The sequence below is a fragment of the Nansenia antarctica genome (assembly GCF_963989245.1).
Source record: "Nansenia antarctica genome assembly, chromosome: 1".
NCBI lineage: Eukaryota > Metazoa > Chordata > Actinopteri > Argentiniformes > Microstomatidae > Nansenia > Nansenia antarctica.
In genome coordinates, this window is record NC_137674.1 from 58,125,084 (window position 1) to 58,151,781 (window position 26,698).

Sequence of the window (26,698 nt, forward strand, 5' to 3'; positions counted from 1 at the left end):
CTGTCATTCAGTGTCCTACACCTTCACTTGTAGATGTCAGTTTCACAACATGAACAATTCTCAGTCCCACATTTCACTTTAGTTTCCAAAGTTGGTTTATTTATCTTTACAATATACATGCAAAAGAACAAAACAAAATGCAGGAATAAAACATCCTGAAAGAGGCGCTCTGTGGTGCTAGTAACTTGTCAAGGCGCCTCGTCTGTACACTGTTGCCATATTGTCACTGTCATCTGGCCATGCTGGAAATGACAGAAAGACAGCACCTTCCTACACACAAATATGACTTTGTCCTAGCCTGGTTTGTCAATATGTTTCTGGTTTAGCCAACAGGCCAAAAATTACAAGACAATGACAAAGGTGATGGCTAAAGAAGAAACAGACTGGCAAACAATAACACTAAATTAAGACCAAATACTGTGGCTAATGTACTTGCTCATGAACTTGAATGAAACAGCCACTTTGAGTATCTTTTCAAGCATGGCCATCTTGTGACTTCTGTGTTTTCCCATCCTCTGGGGTTAGTGCATGCTGAGGGGGTTTTCTGCCATTAATCAACGGCCACCAGCTCAACCTCAAAGAACAGCTTCGCATTCGGGGGGATTCTGGAAGTGGGTTGGTTAAGGGAAGAACAGAGAGGAAATTGTATGAACAACTGTTAGTTCCCCTTTTTCATGACAAACGCATACTGAAACGATTTTCACAGTTCAAGTTCAATAAAGGATACTTGGAGTCAGGAAGCCCCTTCTTTCCATATGCCCATTCTGGTTCGATCTCCAGTCTTGCGGTCTCGCCTTTGCTCATCGTTAGGATGCCCTCATCCCACTGTGGAAACACACGCATGCTTAATGAAGCTGTGGACACACACACACTTTTCCAAGTGAAAATCCCTCAATCCATGGGGCTGTTAATTAACATACAGGTACATTTACAGGTGGGGGAAGTAATTATTCAACACAACCACAATTTTTTTATTTCAACATATTTCCATTGCAGCTATTCACATGAAATTTAGACCAGACAGTTATTCATATATTTAGTGTTAACTAGGGGTGTAACGGATGATCCGTACGGATCGCCCCCCACGGTTCGGCACGCATGTGTACCGCGGATCAATGTAACCAAGTAATAATATTACTTAATATTAGTTAATATCCCTTGTAAATCACAATGTAGAGTTGCCATGAAAAGATAGACGCGACAGTTGCGTGCTTTGTTTTACTCTAAAGCGCAATGATAGGTTGATAATGAAAAAAAAAAAAGCTGAACAACAAGGCTGCGTTCGTAAATTCGCTCTGGAATCTGATCAGCATTCATGGAACGCCTATTGTCCAATCAAATTACTTGGTCCCTTTATGACGTCGGACCCAGTGTGCTCTCCGGCGCTCTCAGAGCAAATTTACGAACGCAGCCCAAGTGTATCATGGCGAGTGCTGCTAATGTTGGCGACAGAGAAGAACTTGAAATGCCTCCCTCGTCATTTAAATCTCATGTATGGGAGCACTTTGGCTTCTCTGTCAATTATAACAATGACGGACAGTGTCATTGGAAGTGTGGTCAATAAAAAAGTTAAGGTGTTTAAGCGTTGTGCAACGAGAAAGTCGTACGAGCATGGCCACACATTTGCCGCGACATCACCCTGGTGTGTTGACGGGAGGCACGAAAAAGGCAGCTTGACAACTTCTGATAATGTAGCTAATTTTTTCATACCATGTTTAAAGTAAGGTTTCACTTTATTATTTAGTTAAAAGTGGCATAAAACATGTTTATTTGTCTGCTTTAAAGAGCCCAGTGATTCACTGCTGCAACCAGGTGCCTCTTCCCTCTCCTACTGCATCATTTAAGAATATGTTGTTAAGTGAATGTTGCTATTTCTCTTGAGCCAATCAGGAAACGGCACAGATGAGTGGAGCATTTTCTCCACCTAAAATGCAGTTGGTGTTTTGTTTTTGGATCACCAACTCCTCCAGACGATGAAATTGCTCAGGAAATAGGTGAGCGAAATTGGTAAACGCCGGTATATTCCAGGTTTCCAATTCCTCACACAAATTGGCGTAGGCACCCTGTCTCTGCTGCTGCAGTAGCCAAAGACAGCTCCATAAGAAAGCTCCATATCCTCTGCTTCCTAGCTTGGCGTCTTCACTGTTCATTGATATGTGTTATCAGTAATCAGTTTAGCTAGCTAGCTAACTAGCTAATAGCTCACCCAAAAGCCTATTCATTGGCGTCAAGCTTAATCTGGAATTATAGCTAGTCAGATTGGTATAATGTAATATGTGATTTACATTGATATACGAGGGTCATGTCTGTGTGTGTGTTTTCTCCTGCTTGTTGTGAACAGATGGCTACGAAGCTCATTAACTGTTAGTACTGTAGCCTCTACACACATTCACTGTGCCTATGATTCAGTGTGTAGTCTGAAGCTAATTACCATCACCATTAGTGCATTGGAATGTCTCGTCCGGGTAAACACAACTTGCGTCGTTGTTATGGAAACGGTCGTCTGTGCGCGTCTCATCGCGGATCTTTGGTTTGAATTACCCAGTTTTAGAACGTCGGTTGCAAGTGGTTGCCTAGTTTTTGTCTGCAACGTTCTAAAACCGACCCGTCACGGATCTTTGATCTGAAATGGCTTTAATGAGTTATCCTACCTGTGATAATTAAAATCTGCTTGGTTAGTGCATGTTAGTGGTAAGCACTTCCACTCTTTGAAAAAGGGTTTCCCACCTCTGAATGCAAGTTAACAAATAATTTGTCACTAAGCTTTCCTGCAAGAAACATCTCATGATGGATATAGGCAGAAAGCTCTTCCAAGACCTTCGCAACATAATTGTTGAGCAGCATAGCAATGGCACTGGTTACTGACAGATTTCTCAACTCCTAAATGTTCCTATAAGCACCATTGGGGCCATTATCTGCAGGTGGAAGGAACATCACCCACCTGAACACTGAGAGATTAGTTTTTTCGTACAGGACGCATCTTGAAGCTGTCAGAAACAAAGGCTTCTCTACCAAGTATTAAATACATTTCAGTTAGCGTGTTCAATACTTCTTCCCTGTGTCATTCCCCTTTATTGCACATATTCTTTTTATGGATTGGAGTGTTACAATTTATTTAGCTGCGTAATTTTATTGAGTTAATACCAATGTCTGGTCTAAATTTCCCCACTGTATAGAACTACAGTAATAAGCTTGCACTACACAGCAACGGCAGACAGGAAGTACTGAGGTGGAGAGAACACTTACTCCTCTGATGACTCGGCCCAGGCCAACCTTGAAGATCAGTGGTTTGGTCTGCTTCTTCTTCCTGGCCGCTGAACCGGAGAAGACAGAGGAAAAGGGTTGTTTTTTATTTAATAACAGTCATTGCACACATTGATGTGTTTTCTGTAAACCTTGAACTAAAATCCCATGATTTGATGTTTTGAATTACTTAAATTACTCTCCCAGTTTCAGCTATCTGACACATGGAAGTGAGAGAGATGAACGGGAAGGAAGGCATACTTGTTGGAATGTTGGTGTCGAAGACAGTGCCATCTGCCAGTGATCCAGTGTACCAACAGCTCACATTGTCGCCCTTCTTTGGGAAGTTAGTCTTGTCTCCTTTCTTCAGCACAGCCTTGAAGAATTTGGGAGGACCCTGGGAATTGGATGGTGCGATAAGTGTAATTTCTCAGGATGATTAATCCGACAACCAGTAAATTACACTGGATGTAACAGTAATGCATGCAAATTCAACATTTCATAGCCCTGTCCCATTGAAGTAGCATCTGCAATGATATGGATCCCATTTCTGTGTGCAGCTGATAAAAGTTAGGATTGTATGCCTACCTCATCCACGATTTCCACAAGTTCTTTCTTCTCCTCGATCTTCACAGTTTTAATCTGCTCTGTTACTTCTTCAATGGGTTCTGTGCCTTTAAACCTCTGTTCATCACAACAAAATACACTTCGTTATCTTATGGGGAAAAAAGAAGACATTCAATCATAATCAGTCATGCCATACAAGTAGCATTATTCAAAGAAGTTCATAACCTTGCTCTCAAACAGGTCGTTGTAGGCGATTATCAATTGTTCTTTCTTTGCTGTTTTAGCAACATTCTTGATATTTCCCATCAGCTTGTGCTCGGCAAGGAACTGGAAGAGAGAAAGATCAGACGACAGACGACGATGACATCATTCACTACAGCACCTATGCGTTATTTAGTGCGCTGCACATCATAGTAGAACAAATAATAAGTGATTATATAGTGTACATGTTTCCAAAATCTGGCAACCAAATGCCCATCTAGTTTACGACAATAAATATCTTGAAACAATGCATCTCACAGTCTTTCAAGACTGAAAGCACAAGCGGCTTTATTTAGGCATAGTGATGCAGATGCCTGCTGAATGGACACATCCTAGCTTGCTAGCTAAATTGGCGATGCTCCGCCAATGCGGTGCAAATTGACACCATGCGTCCTGTACGTAACTAAGTGTGCAATGGCGTTTCAATGAGCGTCGACACGCCAATGCATGCACAGATTAAGAATTAAACATACCGAATGGGCTCCGTTGTCCTGGATGAACTTAATAACGTCTTTTTTGGGTATCTCATCACTTTTGAGCTGTTCATCGCTCCACTCTCTGGTTGGTTCATCCGCCATTTTACCAGACGTTCGGCTGAACTTTCACCTTTGTGCTACCAGAGAGGCAGAGGTTTTCTCGGGTAACAGCAACATTCTTCAGACACTGCTTTTTAATTATAATAATAATAATAATTATTATTATCATCATCATCATCATTTTTTAAATGAACATAATAAAATAAAGACACTATTACTGTATTATAGAATAACGAATTATAATAAATAAAGGAAGGATATTGTGTTTACTAGAGATAAATTCATTCAGATCTAAATTCGGGAACAAGCCAGTGATGTAGGCATGTGTCTAAACCAGTTTATGTGTCTATTTAAATAACAATTTGTAGTCTAATGATTTGTTTTTTTTGTTTACAACACTGTACCACAATCTGATGCAGCATAGCTCAACAATCACATCTCTGCTTCTGCTACCATCTAGTGGTCGAATGTGGAGAAAAACTATGAATGTATCACACACATTCATAGTTACTACTCATTACTATGCTCTTGTCTGCATGTTATATTGTTGCAGGAATTACCCATGTTGATGTGGTAAATATATGTAGCCTACAGTGCTGTGTATCTTTTTCTGCCGGAGCTCAGATGTCTAAAGTACCTATTTGGAGAGGCAACAGCTGCTGGATTGGACATACCTCTTGGACATATTCTCTGTGCATGCACACACGGAGCAGCATAGCATACAAACAGGATATAGCTTGTTTTATTCATAGTTATCAATAAAGAAAATATACATTTTTAATTGATAACTTTTGAGCTAGTCCATATCTCAGTCACTGAATGAAATAATAGCAGACAAAACATTTAACAGAGCACAAGACATGAGCTTTACAAACACTTCACGGTTTAGCACTATAATAAATAAAACACAGATGAAATCCAATGAAAACAGGAGTGAAAACAAACAGACATTACTATCAGTAGTATACACAATGGAGATGGCACAAAGCAGTCATTACGTCAGTTCATGTGGCTGTATTTAAATGCTCTCAGACATAAAGGCCAAGTTTCCCAGATGGAGATTAAGCCTCCTACACTAAACACCATGTTCAACCATTTTGTGAAAAACACTCAAAATAAATAGAGCTATTACGTTTTTGTGTTTTGACCGGATATGTTTCTGAAGCCTCAGTAAAGAAAGCGAATCTCCTCACTCAACCAATGTTGGGTTCTAAAATCCAGCCTTTGCTGTTCTCCAGTGACAACACTGAGTTCTACTGAGTGAATTTACAAAAAAAGAAACCTGGAAATTCAACATTTATAATCATATTGTTTGATAATATATATTTAATATAATTTCTCCACAAACACAAAAGGGCACAAGTGAATATGACTCACTCAATAGATGATTGTAACCCTTGACAGGATCCCTCAAAAACATTGACTGACTGTGGGCTGCCCTACTTTCTGAATTCAACAATGCTACATTGTTGCCTTGCCAACAAAGTTGGGCTAAAACACAGAGCTCTTTTGATATAACTTTTTTTTTTTTTAAATTGAAAGGTAAAATTGTGTTGGCTTGAGAACATGGCCCTGATCAAATATCATGGAATACTGCAGCATGTATTTGGCTTTTTAAATGTTGGTTTGCTCTGATTGATGAGATTCTTAAAGCAGCAGCATGTTTGTAGGTATGTGTGTGTGTGAGTGTGTGTGTGTGTGTGTGTGTGTGTGTGTGTGTGTGTGTGTGTGTGTGTGTGTGTGTGCATGTGTGCGTGTGTGTGCGTGTGTGTGTGTGTGTGTGTGTGTGTGTGTGTGTGTGTGTGTGCATGTTCAAAATGTAGTGCTACAAAGATAACAGAATATTTCACACATCCATTAAGGGAACCAGAGCTTGTTGTGTGGGCGATACCAGGGCTGGTGTATCCTGCTACAATGAAGGAGTTGCTCACAAACAGGTCTGGAGATACACTGCCACACTGAGGAAATGCATATAGGCAGATCAGTGGATAAGTGGACACAGAGAGAGAGAGAGAGAGAGATAGAAGCCTTTTCTCAATAGTTAGGAACATACATAGGAACTAACTTACTAGTTAGGAACTCACTTTGTCCTCAAAAAGCATTGGCGGAAAATATGTAGGGACAGGAACTAAATCAATAGCTAAATATAGCGCATTTCTTACAAGATGCAACTCAATGCGCTTCACACAATGAAAATGTTCAGTCAATCAGTCAATCAATCAATCAATACTGACAGAGCCGCGAGCAGGCAAAAGTAAAAAACCTGTATACTATGTAGCCAGGAAAAATTCCCTTGCAGCCCTCTACCAATAGAGCGACTACTAGCCAGTTTGCTTACCAGTACCCAGCGGTCCCCCAGGGGAGGCCAAGGACCACCGGCACAAAGCAAGCAAGCAAGCAAGGGCAAAAACCTGTACACCATGTATCCAGGAAAAATTCCTTGCATATTATCGGCGTACACACTGTCCATAAATTTAGTGTTGTATTTGCATCGTTCTGCATCCAGTATGGTCACAGGTCCTGCCAAAAGAGAAACTTAAGCACAGTTATGATGCAACAACACAATAGAGACAATAAAGATGACAGCAATACAACCTGATGGTGGTCCTGGTACACCCTTGTACCGGTTCCAGTACTGCTCTAGGTGCTATTTGGAGCTGACAGTGCCTCATCAGCACCCGGGTCCATTTTCCTGTCAACACAAATCTCAAAACACGAGTATGGTGTAATGGCCTAGTGATCCTAGTTCTATAATGTCCAATGTCTCCCTTAGTATCAAAAGGCGACATTGAATAAGTAGGTTTTGAGGTCACGCTTAAAAATGTCCTGAGTTTTAGACAACCTCAGGCCCTCAGGTAGGGTGTTCCACAATCTAGGAGCATATATGCTAAAAGCTGATCCTCCAAATCTCTTTGTCCTAGCCTCTGGCACTATTAAAAGTTCCGTGCCACTAGACCGTAGGGGTCTAGCTGGTGTGTATCTTATGAGCATGTCCACCATGTAATTGGGTGCATCACAGTGAAGTGATTTATAAACTAGTAAAAGGATCTTAATGTCTATTCTATGACTGACAGGGAGCCAGTGTAGTGATCTCAAGACAGGTGTGATGTGCGCTCTCCGTTTGGTCCTAGTAAGGACACGAGCAGCAGCATTTTGAACCATTTGTAGTCTATTTATCATTTTTTGGGGGAGACCTGTCAGGAGAGCATTACAGTAATCTAGCCTACTAGTAACAAACGCATGCATTAATTTTTCAGTGTCTGCCTGGGAGAGAAATGATTGTACCTTAGTGATGTTTCTTAGATGGTAGAAGGATGTTTTAATAGTGTTATTAATATGAGTTTCAAAATTTAGATCTGGGTCAATTATGACACTAAGATTCCTGGCCTGACACTTAGTGTTAAGAGCTAGTGTTTTCAAGTGTGCAGATAATTTCTCTCTCCAGGGATGTAACTAGATCTTCTCCTCCAATGTAGGGAGAGGAATTAGATCTTCTCCTCCAATGCGTTTTCAGTAGGAGATGAGTGGAGGAGGGGGGAGAGTATGCGAGGAGTCGTGTTCCTGAAAAAAGACTGGATACTGAAAATATCAGTATCAGTATCTCTAACGTCAATATGCACATTTCAAAGGATACATAATGAACACTGCCTGTTGAAATCTGTGTGACTGGATTAGGTTGCCATCTTTTACAGTGACAGAAGGAGGAGAGAGAGAGAGAGAGAGAGAGAGAGAGAGAGAGAGAGAGAGAGAGAGAGAGAGAGAGAGAGAGAGAGAGAGAGAGAGAGAGAGATGAAGTGCAATGCTTGCAATACTATTGACTGATGATTGTCCCTAGCCAATTCTAAAACTAAAACTGAACTCATTGGCTGCCTAATGACATGCTTTTAATAGATGATGGGAGACAGGGAGCACAGTGGGAGAAAGCCTACCTTCTCTTTGCGCGTGACAAGGGTAAATCAAGGGGGCTTTTTTTCGATCAGGTGTGCTCTCAGCATCTGTTATGAATGGATGCACTTATATAGCGCCTTATTCCAAAGCGCTTTACAATGGCCTCTCATTGACCCATTCAAACACACATTCACACCCACTCGTTGGGAGAAATTTGGGGTTCAGTGTCTTGCCCGAGGACACCTAGACACATGGACAGGAGGAGCCAGGGATCGATCCGCCGACCTTGTGATCATTAGACGCCAGCTCTACCTCCTGAGCCACAGCCGCCACATGAGCTGTTGGGTGGGCTGAGCCATGTCTGTAGAGAGGGCAGATACGCGAGACTGCTCTTCGTGGACTTCAGCTCCGCCTTTAACACCATCCTTCCAGACAGGCTAGTGACCAAACTACTAGACCTGGGTCTATCACACTCTATATGTGCGTGGATCAAGGACTTCCTGACCAACCGCCCCCAGAGGGTGCGGGTGGGCCCCCACACCTCCACAGCCCTCAGCCTCAGCACTGGGTCACCCCAGGGCTGCGTGCTAAGCCCCATCCTCTACAACCTCTACACCCACGACTTCACCCCCATCCACCCCAGCAACTACATCGTAAAGTTTGCAGACGACACCACCGTGGTGGGATGTATCTCGGGGGGGGACGAGGCGGCGTACAGGGATGAGGTAGAGCAATTGAGCAAGCTGTGCAAGGTAAACAACCTGCTGCTAAACAAGTCAAAGACCCAGGAACTCATCGTAGACTACAGGAGGAAAAAGTCCGAGATCCTGCCCCTGCTCATCGACGGAGAGAGCGTAGAGATGGTCTCAAACCTCCGTTTCCTGGGACACATCATACGGGATGACCTGGCCTGGAAGGACAACACTAAAGGCACCATCAAGAGGGCACAACAGCGGCTATACACCCTGAGATGCCTCAAGAAACAACACAGCAAGCAGGAGATGCTGGTGGCCTTCTACCACGGCGCAGTGGAGAGCATCCTCACCTTCGGCATCTCCAACTGGTACCACAGCTGCACGGCAGCGGAGAGAAACGATCTACAGAGAGTCGTGAGAACAGCACAGGGGATCACCGGCGCCACCCTCCCCTCTCTGGAGAAGCTGTACGAAACACGCTGTCTCAGGAGGGCCTCCAAGATCTCCAAGGACCCGACCCACCCTGGGCACGAACACTTTGTCAAGCTGCCCTCGAACAGGAGGTACAGGACCCCGGCCGCTAAGACAAACAGACTGAAGAACTGCTTCTACCACAGGGCCGTCAAGGCCCTGAACACAGAAAAGGCCTAAGTTCTGGGCCCAGGACAAGTCCGGACGGATTGTAATGGCAGCTAGTGCTGAGGCACAAACATGTACATTTTCAAGCCTGCAAACTGTGACACTTTAAAAAAAATGTGAAAAAAATACTTTCTTGTGCAATATGACAACCCTAGTTGACTATCTGTGCAGTATAGTACAGTGGATTGTGTACATAGCCTCTATTGATGTAAACCAGCTCTTTATCTTCTTGTGATTTTATGCATCTATGCTTTTTCCAAAATGTGTTTCTTTTTCCTTTCTTAAACACCAGGGGAGCCTCCCCTCCTAAATTTCGTTGTTTGGTACCTGTACTGTAACAATGACAAATAAAGTCTATCTATCTAGATGGGTTAGAAAAGGTTTGTTGCTGTGGTTTACCAGTTCCCACGGTCAACCTAGAATTGTGATCATGTTCGGTCCCACAAAGGATTTGTCATGATTCCTTACTTTTGTAAACAAAGTTCAGGGATGTAATAAACCTTTTTGACAGTGTTTCGCTTTTCTAGACCTTTCTCTCTCACCCTTTCTCACCCCCCCCCCTCCTCTCTCTTTCTCTCTCTCTCTCTCTCTCTCTCTCTCTCTCTCTCTCTTACACACACACGCACGCACGCACACATGCGCACACACACACACACACACACACACACACACACACGCACACACACACACACACACACACACACACACACACACACACACACACACACACACACACACACACACACACACACACACACACACACTTTTACTGATTTACTGTAGCCAGTATGTTGCTTGTAAAATCAGCCAATACAAAGGGGCTTATTGACATTGGCCATTGGCCTCGGAGCACTTCAATTGATGATTGATGTCCTCTGCCAACATCCTGCCAATAATTCAAGAGTCAGTCTTGTTCCTCTTCCTCCATAGATCGCTTTGCCTCTATGGTATTTACTATAGTGCAGTCACATTGAAGGACAGATACAATTGTGGGCGTGTCCAAAGCCCAGAAGTCATCTGATTGTACAGTACCAGTCAAACGTTTGGACACACTTTCCTATTCAATTGAATTGAAATATGTGTCTTTAAACAGTTGTGTAAATACATTAAATGTGTCACCACAAAAATGTACATAGCTATGCACATTGAAAACAATAAACAACAAATAGCAAGAGTAATAGTGCTGTTGTGATAGGCATAATTGCTGATAAATGATTTAGAAAATGCCAGTGGAAAATATCACTCCCCAATATAAATTCAAATACTGCCATCATATTTGGGTTGCAGGAATATGTTTACCCATAGCAAGATTATTATTTAACGATTATGATGATCCATTTCACCTTATTCCTGAATGTATTTGCATGTATTGAGGGCCTTGAGGGCCTCCTTGACTCCATTAAAAAACCTCTTATGTAGGCCTGCAACTTCAACAGCTTTAAAAGCATGAAATGTGGAGATGGCTCCTGGAAAAGGTTGCCCATATAAATGGTAAATGGACTGATTTATATAGCGCCTTATTCCAAAGCGCTTTCATTGGGCTCTCATTCACCCATTCACACACCAATGGCAGCAAGCTACCATGCAAGGCACTGGTCCGCTCATTGGGAATAATTTGGGGTTCAGTGTCTTGCCCAAGGACACCTCGACATGTGGCCAGTCGGGGTTCGAACCACCAATTTGCCGACCTTGCGATCATTAGACACCGGCTCTACCTCCTGCACCACAGCTGCCCCATATGTACATGTAAAGGTCAGTTCACCTTCCTCACATCCCGATTAACCATAAGATTAGGGGAGAAACACTAAGCTTCATAGATCAGCACCTACAGGCAATTTAGTGGAAGCGATAAGGTGTCATTTACAAGTTGTCAAGGTAACAAATCCATTTGGTTAGATATGGTTTATTACCCTGAGTAGACATCTCAGTGGTTCATTAAAACTGGATTACATCGACTGCAACTCATCCCAAATTAGCAGCGCACGTGTCCCTTGTGCATTTAGACAAAATCCTAACTTGAGGTACCCGGAGGTAGAGTAACTAACACCATGGCACTATCTGCCATCGATATCCACCAACGAAAGTTCAAGTTGCTGGAGTTTCAGTGTTGGATTAAGACCCCAATTGTGAAGAGAAATGTGCAAAAGAGCAAATAAAAAATAGAAATGATCAGGCTTTCGTGAAGGTTTGTTCTCTGTTCGGTAAAGTCACTGAACTCACAGATTTGTTTCTCCCCACCTCTACCATCATTCACAGCTGGACCAAAGGGGATATGTCCGTCACCCACACTATGGACCCTCTTCTTGAAGGCATTGTGCTCTGTTAGATGAAAGCAGCCCTCTTGATATCAGGCACTCATTCATACCATTAACAATATGGTTGGCAACAGCAAAAACTGATCTAGCAACCAGGCTACGGAGAACTTGCACCTGTGCCTCAACTGTTAACTGGGCCCCTCTTCTTCTGGTAATGAGGAAATAACCTTGATCAGCACTTAGTGACTACCTCACAGTGTAAAATGGGTCAGGAGAATTTGTCCTTACAACCCTCGGTTGCCAGGCAACCAGGATGGCACTTGGTGAGAAGCTCCCAGGGGGAGAAGAGAGGTCTAATTACCTCTTTAGTATAAATCTCCAAGGTCTCGTAATATTTCTAATTCAGCTCTGGAGGGGTAGAGGGACACACAGTGTACCAGGGCCTGGGTACCAGACTGGTTCTCTTATCTCCAAGGCCACTGTATAGGTTTGGCATCATCACTGAATGCACAAGAGCAGCACAAAAACACAACACAAAAGAACTCCCCTAAACAACAGACCATCTCAATACACACACCAAGACCAGTGCGCTATTAACCTCAACCCCACTGACATGTTTAAAGTACAAGCATTCAACCCCACCTCATTAGGCGTACAGCTGTCCCAGACACCAAACATTTTGAAAATCCCCAATATCATTAACCAGAATGTAGTGGGACTACTCTACTCAGAGAGAGAGAGAGAGAGAGAGAGAGAGAGAGAGAGAGAGAGAGAGAGAGAGAGAGAGAGAGAGAGAGAGAGAGAGAGAGAGAGAGAGAGAGAGAGAGAGGCAGGTTGTCTTGTTGTTATGCAATGTTTCTCTTAAGAAGTATTGTGTAAACATGTGGAGCTTGATGTGGACCAAACAGCTGTGGCCTAGAAGCTCATATACGAGTCAGGGAGGAACAGAGGCAGGTTGTCCCAGGAGACTCAGAGAGGCTCCATAATGAAATCAATACCGTCAAATGAAAATATGTTTTCTTTTTTTCTTATTCCATTGTGTCCTTAATAAATAGGCATTTAGTACTCAGTTTGGCTCTTGACGTTAAACTGTCATGTGGTTGTGGTCATGATCCTTTTTCTTCGGGAACAGAGATCTCATTGAGTTTAAGAACCAAAGACAACTTGGCCCTAGGGAGTTTACAGATTGAGACATCATTTATTGACCTCTCTCCATTTGGAATGGGCATAGTGAGCATAATTTTTTAAATTAAAGAACCTATCAACAGTTACACAAAGTCAGTCTAAACTTCTGTTCACATTAAGGCTGGAGTTAGAGGAATGGAGCTATGGTTAGAGCTCAGCTGGGGGGAAAAAAGTCTGGTCACACCACAGCTCTCCAGGACCAAGGGTGAGGAACACTTCTTCTGAGTCATGAGTGAAAAGCGCACTCTCAACACACTCATGCCCTCCACAACCCCCCCCAGAGGAAGCAGGCTCTCAGTTACACACAGTGCACAGCCTGAGTGGGAGAGAGGTAGTACAGAGGCTTTTACTTTGCAGTGTGTGAGAGGTAATGAACCATAGCAGTTCCTACAGCACAGGGAGTCCCCCCCAGAGCCACAGGAAACAAGACTGCTCACATGCCTTCAAGCGTATATGAGGAAACAGCAGGGGTGCCCTCCTGGAGAGATACAGGGGTAATAGACAATTCAGACCATCGGCATGTACCTCATACTTGACCGCTGAGGTTATTTCAAATGCTAAATGAATGTTGTGTCTGTCGACTGAGTGAATGGAAAACTACTCCTAAATGCGTCAAGTTAATCCTTAATTAATTAATTAATTTTGCAATTTAGCAGACGCTTTTAATCCAAAGCGACTTACAATTACGAATTACAGGGACATTCCTCCCGGAGTAACTGAGGGCTAAGTGCCTTACTCAAGGGCACACTAGTAGTGGTGTGGTTTCAGGCGGGATTTGAACTCACAACCTTCCGATCACAAGTCGAACTCACTATCCACTAGACCACCACTATCCCTAATCCTACATTATGCATTTGAAATACTGTCTTATAAATGGTAACTACATGGTAGTTGGTAGTAGTTACAATGGTAACTAAGAATTTCTAAACACATATCAACTACACACATTATGAAATGACAAACCTTTAGTGAGCCTAGAAAGTAATCTAAATACTTTTAGGTAATACCAAGCTCTGGTTAGTGTTCATCAGCTATGCTCCTGACCTAGAGACATACAGGGGTTATTTTAGCAGTGGTCACCAACCCTGGTCCTGGTAAGCAACAGGGTCTATTAAACCATACATTCACACTGTAAGGTCCTAGGGGCCTTCTTCAGAGGCCTAACCAAGAGCATCCTGACGGGATGCATCACTGCCTGGTACGGGTACTGCCCCAAACCGCAAAATGCTACAAAGGGTAGTGCGAACAGCTGAGAAGATCAGAGGATGTGAGCTTCCATCCATCCATGACACTAAAACCCAGAGGCTAAAACCCAGAGGCTGTCAAACAGCTATTTCCCCCAAGCAATCAGGGGGAACCTGGAGAAATACACTGGAAGAAAACAAAAGACCGCCACCCCCTAACCAACCCCACACACACTACAAAATGAACATATACAGTATTATAACTACTGCACACTACTAGATTACTTACTTACTTACGCCTATCGCTCCTTTTGGAGGAGCATAGGCCGTCGACAACAGTTCGCCAGGGTCCTCTGTCCTGTGCTTTGCTTTCCAGCTGTTTCCATGTTAGTCCACTCTAACTCTAACCTGGTCCTCCAGGTTGGGGGTTGGGCGTGGGGCCAACAACCCCATCCCGTAGAAAACAATCCGTTACAAAAACACTACTAGATTACTGTATACTATTGGACTAATTTACTACCGTACTGTAGTGTATTTATAGTGTACTGTATGTCGTACTTTGCATAGCATTTTTGCACTATTAAAGCCACTGTAAAACATCACTTTATTACTTTATCAATGTAGGGTTACTTATGTTTACTTAATTACGCTACCTGATTCTGAATCTGATCTGATTCTCCATTATTCCATCCGTGGTCAGTAATGATTTGTCAGTAAGATGCAGTTACTAAATACAGCCACATGAGGGCAATATGCACACATTGCTGATCAGGGCTCGGCTTCATGTAACTATGAAGATATAATAAATCACACTCCAGATGGATGTTCTTACTAAACGAGGTTGACTGGGGTGCTTCAGTGGTGCTTGGCCAAAATGACCATATTTACCTTTGAGAAGACAAATGATATCATAAAGTTCCCTGGTCCACTGGATCTTGAGAGGGTAGGCTGTACAGTACATTATTGTACAGGATAATGAGAATCTATGAGAATCTGAGGTTAAAGCACATTCTCAGCATTAGAATGCTGAACCTGTGTACAAGCCTTGATGAGCAATCTCTCTTTTGAGTGACTAGATTAGATTAAACTTTATTGTCATTGCAGAGTACTGGACAACGAAATGCAGTTCAGCATCTAAGTAACCAGAAGAGCAAATAGTGATATAAGAACATGACATAGAAAACATGCCAATGATAGTGATAGATACAGTAGGCATGTAGAGTAGTTTAGAGGTATATACAGTTATATACAGTTATACTGTACCCATGTACAGTTAAGGTAGCTTATGTACATTATGTAATGTGCAGATGTAAAAAAAGAGACTACGTATTTCAAAGAGGTATGTGCAATGTGCAATATACAGTATATGCAAAGGTAGTATTGTAAACATCAGTAGTGCAAAGGTTAAAGAGTGATCACATTGAGCAGGGATGTGCAACCAGCAGTCGTTGTTCACAGTGCCACAGGGGGGGTGGGGGGATACTGAGAGTCATTGTCAAAGTACGCATGTCAGCATGTATGTGGAGGGGGGGATTGTTTATCAGAGTGATAGCTCTGTGAATTAAGCTGTTCTGTAGCCTCCTTGTACGGGTCCTGAGGATCCTGTACTTCCTGAGTCTAGGGGGTAGGGGGACAAACAGACTGTGGTTGGGGTGCGAGGTATCCTTGATGATGCTTGCCGCCCTCCGCTGGTGATCTGATACTGATCTGATGTTAGACATCTTTCAAAGCCAGACAATCGTGTATAGGCAGTTCAAGAACTGGTCATGCTTTCACAGGTGTACAGTCAATGATATCAATTAGATATGTGTGTGTTGCTCAATAATCAGTTCACAATTCGCACTTTCTTTCAATCTCTTGTTCTTCAAACAAAACATCATTCACTCGAGTGTAGGTGCACCAAGGACTAAGAATCCTTTCATCAGTGTATTCGATGATGTCAAGATTCCGGTGTATTCCTCAATACAGCAATTAGGAATCAGTACAAGGGCTAACCATGTTTCGATATATATACGGTCATACACTCACCGAACACTTTATTAGGAACACCTGTAAACCTTCTCATTCATTCAGGTGGTGTAATGGTGTGGGGAATGTTTTTTTTGCACACTTTGGGCCCGTTACAGTTTTTCTCAATCGCTTATACTCTAACATCGGAACTTGAGACACAATGACCAAAACCTGAAACTTGTGTATCTTATCTCACACCAATTCTTCACAATGACAAACACATTTCTTGCTTTTCACTCATTTTCCAATTCTAAAACACACAGTTAACATTGTACATTTGGCACAATCTTCCTTGATAAAATCTTGTGTTCACATGAAAAACACTACCATTCAGAATGTTAAACTCAAACCACCAATCCAATCACACAGGCACACTCCTCATATGGACCAACACCTATTGCTTTTGATTTAGAAATCATAGCTTTAGCAATAAAAGGTGAGCTCTCCTGCTTTGGAGAACAATGGATGCCAACTTTGCAGAGAAAGGTAGAGCGAGGTGTGAGAGTCAGAAGAGGAGGAGGACGACGAGCAAGAGCAAGAGGACAACCAAAGTCCCTTTCACACATAGTTCCCTGTAAATTAGCAATCATAGCTTTAGCAATAAAAGGGGCAAAGGTGAGCTCTGATGTGTTGAAATATATCTGAAGTATATCAAGGCTGGATTTGTCATGCCAGGTGATACTTTCCCCTCTGCTTGTCCAAGGAGAACATTGCCTGTGATGTCGACGAGGTCTTGTGGTCTTTGTAGAGTATATGCAGAAAGCTTATTTTCTTTTTTCTATTGTTTGTTCTGTATGAAGAACACTTTACAAATCCAACTGTCATTGCTCAGATGTGTGCAGTATTTCAGAATAAAAAACCCCGTCCTATTCTTGTATTTGTGTGTTTTATATTTGAGTATGAAAACATAACAGTTTATAACAGGCTACTGTACGCATGTAGTGTAACACTGAAAATACAAAAGGTCTACTGATGATTGTATAATAGTACTGTGTTCCACAAGTGTCTATTCATTTGATGGTGTGTCTGTCATTTGACGACAACATTTCAGAAGAAGACATAACATTATTTTGAATGCAGTGTTTGCAAGAGATTTGTGGAGTTTAGGGTTTTGTATGTGAGTTTTTGGATTTGTGTTAAGAGTTAAGAGAAAATGAGCTCCGCTTTGAGAAAACGTGTTACAGTTTTTCTCATAGAACAAACAATAGAAAAAAGAAAATAAGCCTTCTGCATATACCCTACACACAAAGGCCACAACATCTCGCCGACATCACAGACAATGTTCTCCCTGGCCAAGCAGAGGGGAAAGTATCGCATGGCATGACGAATCCAACCCTGATATACTTCTGATATATTTCATGAGAGCTCACCTTTGGCCCTTTTATTGCTAAAGCTATGATTGCTAATTGAAAAGCTATACGTGTTTGCCCATATGAGGAGTGTGATTGTGTGATTGGTGGTTTGAGTTAAGCATTCTGAATGGTAGTGTTTTCCATGTGAACACAAGAGATTTTATCAAGGAAGATTGTGCCAAATGTAGAGAATTGTATTTAGTGTTTTGTTAAATGTGTGGTTTAAAGCTGCAAAATGAGTAATAAGCAAGAAATGTGTTTGTTGTTGTGAAGAATTGGTGTGAGATAAAATACACCAGTTTCAGGTTTTGGCGATTGTGTTAGAGGTTCAGATGTTAGTGTTAAAGCGATAGAGAAAAAACTGTAATTGGTTCTTAGAAGTGTCTATTCATTTAATGGTGTGTGTGTGTGTGTTATTTGATGACAAAATGTCATTTTGAGAAGACATAACATTATTTTGAATGCAGTGTTTGCTTTTGCGAGAGTTTAGGGTTTTGTGTGTGAGTTTTTGGATTTGTGTTAAGACTTAAGAGAAAATTAGTCATGCTTTCAGAAAATGTGTTAAAGCGATAGAGAAAAACTGTAATACCAACTTCTATTCAACGTAGCACTTCTGTCTAAGGGCCTTGAAGTCTCTGAAGAAGAATAACAAATGTAACGTTTCTTAGAGAGGCACTATTCCGATTCTCATTAAGACATTTTCAAAACCTGCTACAGTTCATTTAGGTCTATAAAACCATCATAAGATGAGCAAGAGCCTTTCCCTGCTTATAGCAGTATTAGATGTTTTGTGTGTCAGCTAACTATGATTTCTAATTCAACCAACTGTATAATTACCCAGGCTTGTTCTGGCCAATCAAGGTATATTCAACCTCTTTTCTCATCAAATGTGCACACAGTGACTGTCATGTTTGGCAGGGGGCGGCTGTTGCGCAGGAGGTAGTGCCGGCGTCTAATGATCGCAAAGTCTGCAGATCGGCGGTTTGAACCTCGGCTCGCCACATGACGAGATGTCCTTGACCTTGGGCAAGACACTGAACGCCAAATTGCTCCCAATGAGCGGGCCGGCGCCTTGCATGGTAGCTCGCCGCCATAGGTGTGTGAATGTGTGTGTGAATGAGAGGCCATTGTAAATCGCTTTGGAATAAGGCGCTATATATTAGTCAGTCCATTTACCATTTATGTTTCATTAAAATAACGCACGTCACTTTTCATCTGGCTCACTTGTATTTGAAGTTTTAAATAGTCAATCTGGGCTTGGTACATCCATTTTTGGACTTTAGCCAATGATTCCTGAAGAATATAACTTATAAATGTCTCATATGCTTAGTTCAACTGACTTACCACATCAGAATGGAAAATGTAAGCTTGTTTTACTCAAAAAACTTATAGCATCATACCTTAATTTTGACTTGTTTTGTTATTGTTTGAATCCCAGATTGCTCCTTTAAATGGTTTCGTCATTAGATTGCCAAATGTGATGTAATGTGATGTGTGAAGAGGAAATTACCTGATGAAATACATTTGTAGAGAAAGTTTTATTCCTTTTAAATAATAATCATAATAATAATAATATTTATAATCCTTTTAAGTAGGCTAATTGTGCTGGTCTAATTGTCTGCTCACTCTCCTCAGGAGCCACAGTGTAAGTCTCAGCCTCATGCTGCCAAATGTGACTCGAATAAGTCATGTGACTTGATAATAACCTTTACGATTCATGGATCTCAGCAAGAGCTAACAGTAGATATTTCTCCTCACTGCTAATGTTGCTAAAATTACAGTCATCCATACCGCAAACGACCCTCTAATGGCTTTGGCCCTCTGGATAATGCCTAGGCGACACTGAGCCTAATAGGCAGCCTTAAGCCACGATTTCCGCCTGCCCTGGACCTCGATATGGCAGCACCTCTAATGCCTCACACAGAATATGACTCATATCCTGAATCCCAAATCAACCCCCAACATGCACCCTCCAGGCGCTTCTGTTCATCTGACAGGATTGGATAGGTGTTGTACCCAATATGGTAAAAAGAAGTCCACTCAACCTATCAGAGTGCAAGATGGAGCTCTTATATTTCGTATACCTCTCTGACCCTTTCTGACCCAAATAAAGTGTCTCAGAGTAGGGTAAGGGGTGGGGCTTGGGGGTTAGAGGTCGATTTGTAATTCTGCATTACTCACATGAGCCCCACTCCAATCCATTCATGCAACCAGAGGCCCTCTTGATACCACATTTTGAACCATTTCCAAGCCAGAGCAAAGCCCCAAGAGCTGCTGTCTCAGTGCTAGCCCACGCCTGCCCTGTCAGATCTAATCTCTCGGCTGCGCACCGTGAAATAGGGCTTATTAAAGAGTTTAACTGAGATCAGCCAAACCCCGGATCCAAGGCATGCAGCATCTGAAATCCTTCACCAAAAAAAAAAGAAATCTCGAGAAATCTCAAGAACCAGGTGGCAAAAGGCTTGGTATCACTCACCAGAGGATAGATTTAGTAAACAATCAACATTATAATATGATATGATGTATAGATATGATAGATATGATATGATAGATATGATGTATAGATATGATAGATATGATAGATATGACATGACCACTTTTCAAAAAATGCCGGTCGAGAGAGGACGTCTATATAAAGCGCTATATAAGTCTAATGTATTATTATTATTATTATTATTAGAGGAGGTGTCGTTCCCCTCCTTCTCTGTCTCTGTGCTGCCTTGGCTGTTAAGCACTAATTAGAAGCCAAACAGTAACGATGGATGTGAAGTTTCAGCTGGAGTGCATCCCAGGGCGATATCTCACAAGAAGCCAACCCTACAGCAGCCCTCTCAAAAGGCTCATGTTTCCAAAGACTCCTCTGGAATCCGAGGTGGAATCCTAACTCAAGATTTGCGCGTAAGTCAAAATATTGTACACATTTCAGAGTTACCCATCTGGATCTTGAGTTAGGATTGACCGAGAACTGGACTAACAACTGCAACTAACATTCTCACCACAATAGCAACTCACAGAGAGGGCAATAATTATACTGTATATACAGTATATACAGTGCCCTCCGCAATTATTGGCAAAGATGAGTAAAAAGAGTTATAAGAAATTCATAAAAACATCTGTCCTGAAGAAATAATTATTTCTAACAAAACACAATTATTGGCACCCCTGCATTGTACAACCTCCCAGGCTTTCAAAGGGGTTTGGTCAGGGGACTGAGAATGCCATGGCAGAAGCTTGATTTTGTGCTATTTTTGTGTTGATTTGGACGTATGTTTTGGATCATTGTCCTGCTGGAAGATCCAATGACAACCCAGTTTTAGTTTCCTGGCAGAGGCAGTCAGATTCAGATTGAACATTTCTTGGTTTTTCATAGAGTTGATGCCATTTACCCTAACATGGTTCCTAGGGCCTTAGGAGGAAAAACAGCCCCACAACATCACAGAACCTCCACCAAACTTAACAGTGGGGATCAGGTACTTTTCGTTGTAGTCATCCTTCTTTTTACCCCAAACCCACTTTGAGTGTTGGTGGTGGCATCTAATGGTAGTTTTGGAGACTTGGTGACCCCAATATGCTATTCTCCTCTGTAATTCTCCAACAGTGATCCTAGGGGATTTTTTTGCCTCACTTACCGTCCTCCTCACTGTGTATGGGGGCAAAATAAACTTGGGTACTCTTCCAGGCAAGTTTGTTTGCTTTGAACTTTTGCTTTGAAGTTGCTTTGAACTTTTTAAGTATTGCCCTAATGGTAGATATGTGCATTTCCAGGTGAGTAGCTATTTGTTTTATAGCCATTCCCTGACTTACGAAGCTCAACACACTTTTACCTCATTTGATTTGTGTGTTCTCTTATCTTTCCCATGTTGATATAAATGAACAAGGAAATATGGCCTCTGTGTTACCTCATATTTATACCCCAGTGAAACAGGAAGTCATGGATTATTGCTTGAAAACACTGATCAACTTAAAAAAAGCTAAATATAAATGGAAAATAAATTGTGGCACACATGGTTTAGATTTTTTTTGTCAGAATAAATTTACTTCACAATTAAAGGTTGGATGTTTAAATTCTTTTTACGCATTGCCAATAATTGTGGAGGGCACTGTATATAGTAGCTTTGCTACTATACATACTATACATTGCACCATATGTGTAATATAATAACCTACATTGCTTAGATTCATTCTGTCTATCGATACTCCTATCACAGGATCTTCTGTGGAGCACAGTCTTCTGTGGAGTCACACACACACACACACACACACACACACACACACACACACACACACGCACACGCGCACGTACAAGCATACGCACATGCACACACGCACACACGCACACACGCACACACACACACACACACACACACACACACACACACACACACCCGACCCACCCTGGGCACGTACACTTTGTCAAGCTGCCCTCGAACAGGAGGTACAGGACCCCGGCCGCTAAGACAAACAGACTGAAGGACTGCTTCTACCACAGAAAAGGCCTAAGTTCTGGGCCCAGGACAGTCCGGACGGATTGTATGGCAGCTAGTGCTGAGGCACAAACATGTACATTTTCAAGCCTGCAAACTGTGACACTTTAAAATAATGTGAAAAAATACTTTTGTGCAATATGACAACCCTAGTTGACTATCTGTGCAGTATAGTACAGTGGATTGTGTACATAGCCTTTATTGATGTAAAGCAGCTCCTTACCTTCTTGTGATTTTATGCTTTTATGCTTTTTCTAAAATGTGTTTTTTTTTCCCCTTTCCTAACACCAGGGGAGCCACCCCTCCTAAATTTCGTTGTTTGGTACCTGTACTGTAGCAATGACAAATAAAGTCCATTCCATTCCATTCCATTCCATTCCATTCCACACACACCCCCAAGCGGCCGCCGCTGCATGTCAAACCCTCCGTCACAGAAAGCCTTCCTGGTGAAACACTAAGAGATCAAGGCCATGTTTCACCCAGACACAGCCGACGGAGCTTCCAGTCTCGTTGGCCTCCAGGGATCTAGCCCCAAAATGGAGCTTTGATTTGTGTTTATCAAGCCTGGGATGAGATACACTCACATGTCCCCTGGGGCGTGTGGGCATTGGACAGCTTCTGTCCATGTTGTGTACTGTATGGGTTTGTGTTGTGGCTATAAGCCTTGTGCAATTTAATTATTAGAAAGGCGAAAGGCGTCCGTGTGTGATATTGCTGGACGGTGACATTGAAGAGACAGGGTTTGGATGTCTTTTGGCGGGTAGCAGCCTTGAATGACAGAGGCATACGTCAGCACTTGGTTAGTTGGATTACGAACCGTCTGAATGTTGACCCGTACTCAGCGTAACTAGATTTACATATCTGATGTGCGCAGCGATGGAGAGCGTTGTGGTATCTGACATTCGAGAGAAAACAAAGGACATGCGGCCCACATTCATCTTCAAGACCGGCAAAATGTATTTCTCACAGATTGATTGTTCATTATTTGAAGATGTGAAAGAAGACTAGAAAGATAGCTAAGCAATATCAATAGATATACAAAGCCTTTCCTTTTGTTTTCAACATAGCCCTTGACAGGGTTGTTATGCACTGTGATGGAGATGCAATAAAAGCTGGACAATCACCACTTAAATCTACCAGTGCTGATTTTATTGACACACTCACTACAATGGCCTCAATTTAATCTAGTTCTGCACATTTTATTTTTTGTATGTGTATGTATGGTATCAACGTGTCTCCTCTTTGTATCAACCCTCAATTGTGACATTTAGATCTAAAGATGATTTTGCAGGAGTTTATTTTCTCATTTACGATTTGGGAGCATTCACTGTCTCTGCAGATTGTCTCAGAAAAAAAAGTAACAATCACTTTTACTCTACTTACAGTAAAGCAAATGAGTTTTGAACTTAGGAAGTACTTTTCCCATTTGGGGAATGGACAGGAATTTGTGACACACTGGAATTGCATTTCTGAGCGATCTCTCTCTCTCTCTCTCTCACACACACACACGCACACACACACACACACACACACACACACACACACACACACACACACACACACACACACACACACACACACACACACACTCACACTCACACAGAGGATCTGTATGTACTGTAATTGAAAATAGGTTTGTGTTCAGTGGATGGAATCCCATCTCCTACCTTTCAGTTCCATCCCAGTGCCGAGACAAGAAGAGTCTGTGTGGTTCTCATGTCAAATATACTGTAACTGGGTGAGTGTGTAGGGTTTCATCATTGATGAAGTTCACATGTGTGTAATGCAGAAGTTCCTGTAAATGTACGGAATGTATGGAATACCTAGCAGGAATGTAACCGTAAAAGTAGGCTTGAACAGACACAAAGAACAAATTTAGCTCCCGAGGCAAAACTTGGCTCGCCATTTGAGCCACTGAGTGAAGGACAGTGAGAGACAGAAAAAGAGCGAGGGATAGAGAAACAGAGATCGAGAGTGAGACACTGTGCATGACTGCATGAGCGCATGAGAGAGAAAAAGAAACAGACCACATGTCCGTGTGGATTCAACCTCCACATTTCAAGGGCACAGTTCCAGGGCGAACCATTGGACATTAAAGCAGTTGCCATGACAATGTTAACCTGTAACGGCTCTGGTTCTATTGAAGCCTGCCTGCCCTCTCCTCTGTATGTCAGCCGTCAGCTGAACCACTCCAGGTGGCACGACAGTTTGATTTTACCTGTTTGAAGCCTTCTGGGAGAAATAGGGAGACATGCAGGCTACCATGAAAGACCTCATGCACACACACACACACACACACACACACACACACACACACACACACACACAGACACACACACACACACACACACACACAGACACACACACACACACTCCTCTATGTACAGGCTTTACTAAGCAGCACACTGACAAAATTAAACACAACACACTCCAGCCACCCACTGCGGTTGGTACAACCCTCTCTCCCATCCAAATGATGTGAGGGGCGGGGGGAGGGGTGTTAGTGATGTAGGTGAGAGAGAAGCATTACTGACTATCCCACTGTGTTTGTGGGCCTTTTTGAACATGCTATTTTGATGCTCAATCAATGTGTTATGGATGAAGTAGAGGAAGAGCGCAATCTGGTCCCAGCGTCTGGTTTTCTTCTGGGTGTGTTTCTGCAGGCAGGTTTAGAGGCAGTGACCTCAGGTGTGGCATCAGCAGAACCAACGGAGGAGGAGGGACAGTTTCAACTTTATCTCCAAGAGAACAGCTGTAACTGAGGCTGAGAGAGAGAGAGACTTTGACTTTTTCGATGCATCAGCAAACCGACCCCATCACATGAAAAATAAAACTTTAAAAATGTATACTCACACACCGTGTCGGCCAGGATAGCGGTTGAATACAGATGCAGTATCAAACGTGTCATTTTACACTGCAATCTTACACGCCGTATCGCGCAAGATACACACACGCAGCACCTGCAACACTTTTATCTATGTTTTTATTCATTGTCTTATTATATTGTTAAATGTTTATCTATTTATCTTCTATATATACTATGTACCTATTCTTGCCATTTTTTTTTCTTACTATCCTCCTTTTTCTGTATTTTTTTAAATGTAGCTCCTATTGTATGAAATGTGCTATACAAATAAACTTGCCTTGCCATTCCTTGCCACAACCAAGGCTGGCGGTAGCTAGAGAGAGAGAGAGAAAGAGAGAAAGAGAAAGAGAGAGCTAGTAGAGGAAAAAGAGACAGAGAGCAAAGGGAGATGACAGCAGACAGTGCTCCTCTGCAGGAGATATTCCAGAAGGACATACAGGGTTCTAACAACAGGCCCATTATCAGATCCATTGGGGCTCATCATTGTAAAGGACAAATGAACGGAAGATTTAGATGGCAGATAACAAGCTAGAGATGTCCTGGAATGGCAGACCTTAATACCCTTCAGGCAGGAATCTCCCCTTATAGATGAGGGATAGGTAGTCCTCGCCTCAGGTATATTACTGGTTGTTTGGACCAAAAGCATGGACACACACATGCACACGCACAACCACACTCACAGGTGCGCACGCACACACATCCCTGCCTCAGTTCTTGGACAAGAATACCAAATGTATTCTAATCTAATTATAACTAGAATTATAACTCAAATATTTTGGCATTTTTCAATATGCTGCCAGTGGCTTTGGAAGTTTGTGGCAATACCTTTCTAGACTTCTACCTGTTTTTCAACCCACACTATTTCCGTCGATAGTGTAGTATCAGTATGCACCTTGTACCCTACTTCATCTGGATTTATGTCTCTGGCCATGTCTCTCATCTCTACTGCAGTGGATGGGTAGTGGTCTGGTTCAATCTGTGTGGATGTTGCGTGGAATGGTTATAAAGAGAAGGAGAGATAGGCCCTCTGCTTCTAAAGCTGACCCTGTGCTCCCGTGTGCCTTCAGCCAGACTACCTTATAGCTCATCCTTAATTATATCTAACTGATGGGCCAATCCATCATGAGCGTCAGAGAGTGGGAGAGAGAGATAGAGAGAGAGAAAGAGAGAAGGAGAGAAGCAGAGCCCTGAAGACTTTACTTACTGTCTGTGTTGAACTTTCCTGAACCGCCCTCCTAAGCCCAGAGAAGCTGCTCTCTCTCTCTCTCTCTCTCTCTCTCTCTCTCTCTCTCTCTCTCTCTCACTCTCAGCCCTCTTCCTAACATCAGGGAACCATGCAAAACGAGGGAGGTCTATCCAGTCGTTAAATTCAGGAATATAAGATTGATATTCAGCCTTATCAAAACACCCCCTTACACCATCACACTCAGTAGACTCCCTCTCTCTCCCTCTCTCTCTCTCTCTCTCTCTCTCTCTCTCTCTCTCTGTAGAGCTGGACCGAGAGACACTCAGAGAAAGAGAGAGAGAGATAGA

At 42.4% G+C, this 26,698-nt stretch overlaps 1 protein-coding gene across 1 annotated transcript; it reads right to left on the reverse strand.

Moving 5' to 3' along the window:
* Window positions 1-77: 77 nt before the first annotated feature.
* Window positions 78-4,665, reverse strand: fkbp3 (FKBP prolyl isomerase 3). The gene is made up of 7 exons (XM_080536197.1): window positions 4,545-4,665; window positions 4,036-4,137; window positions 3,832-3,927; window positions 3,505-3,640; window positions 3,247-3,314; window positions 728-825; window positions 78-605 (listed from the first exon to the last, which is right to left on the reverse strand). The coding sequence occupies exons 1-7, from the start codon at window positions 4,647-4,649 to the stop codon at window positions 551-553; spliced, it is 660 nt and encodes a 219-aa protein (XP_080392323.1). The 5' UTR covers window positions 4,650-4,665; the 3' UTR covers window positions 78-550.
* Between the last annotated feature and the right edge of the window lie 22,033 nt (window positions 4,666-26,698).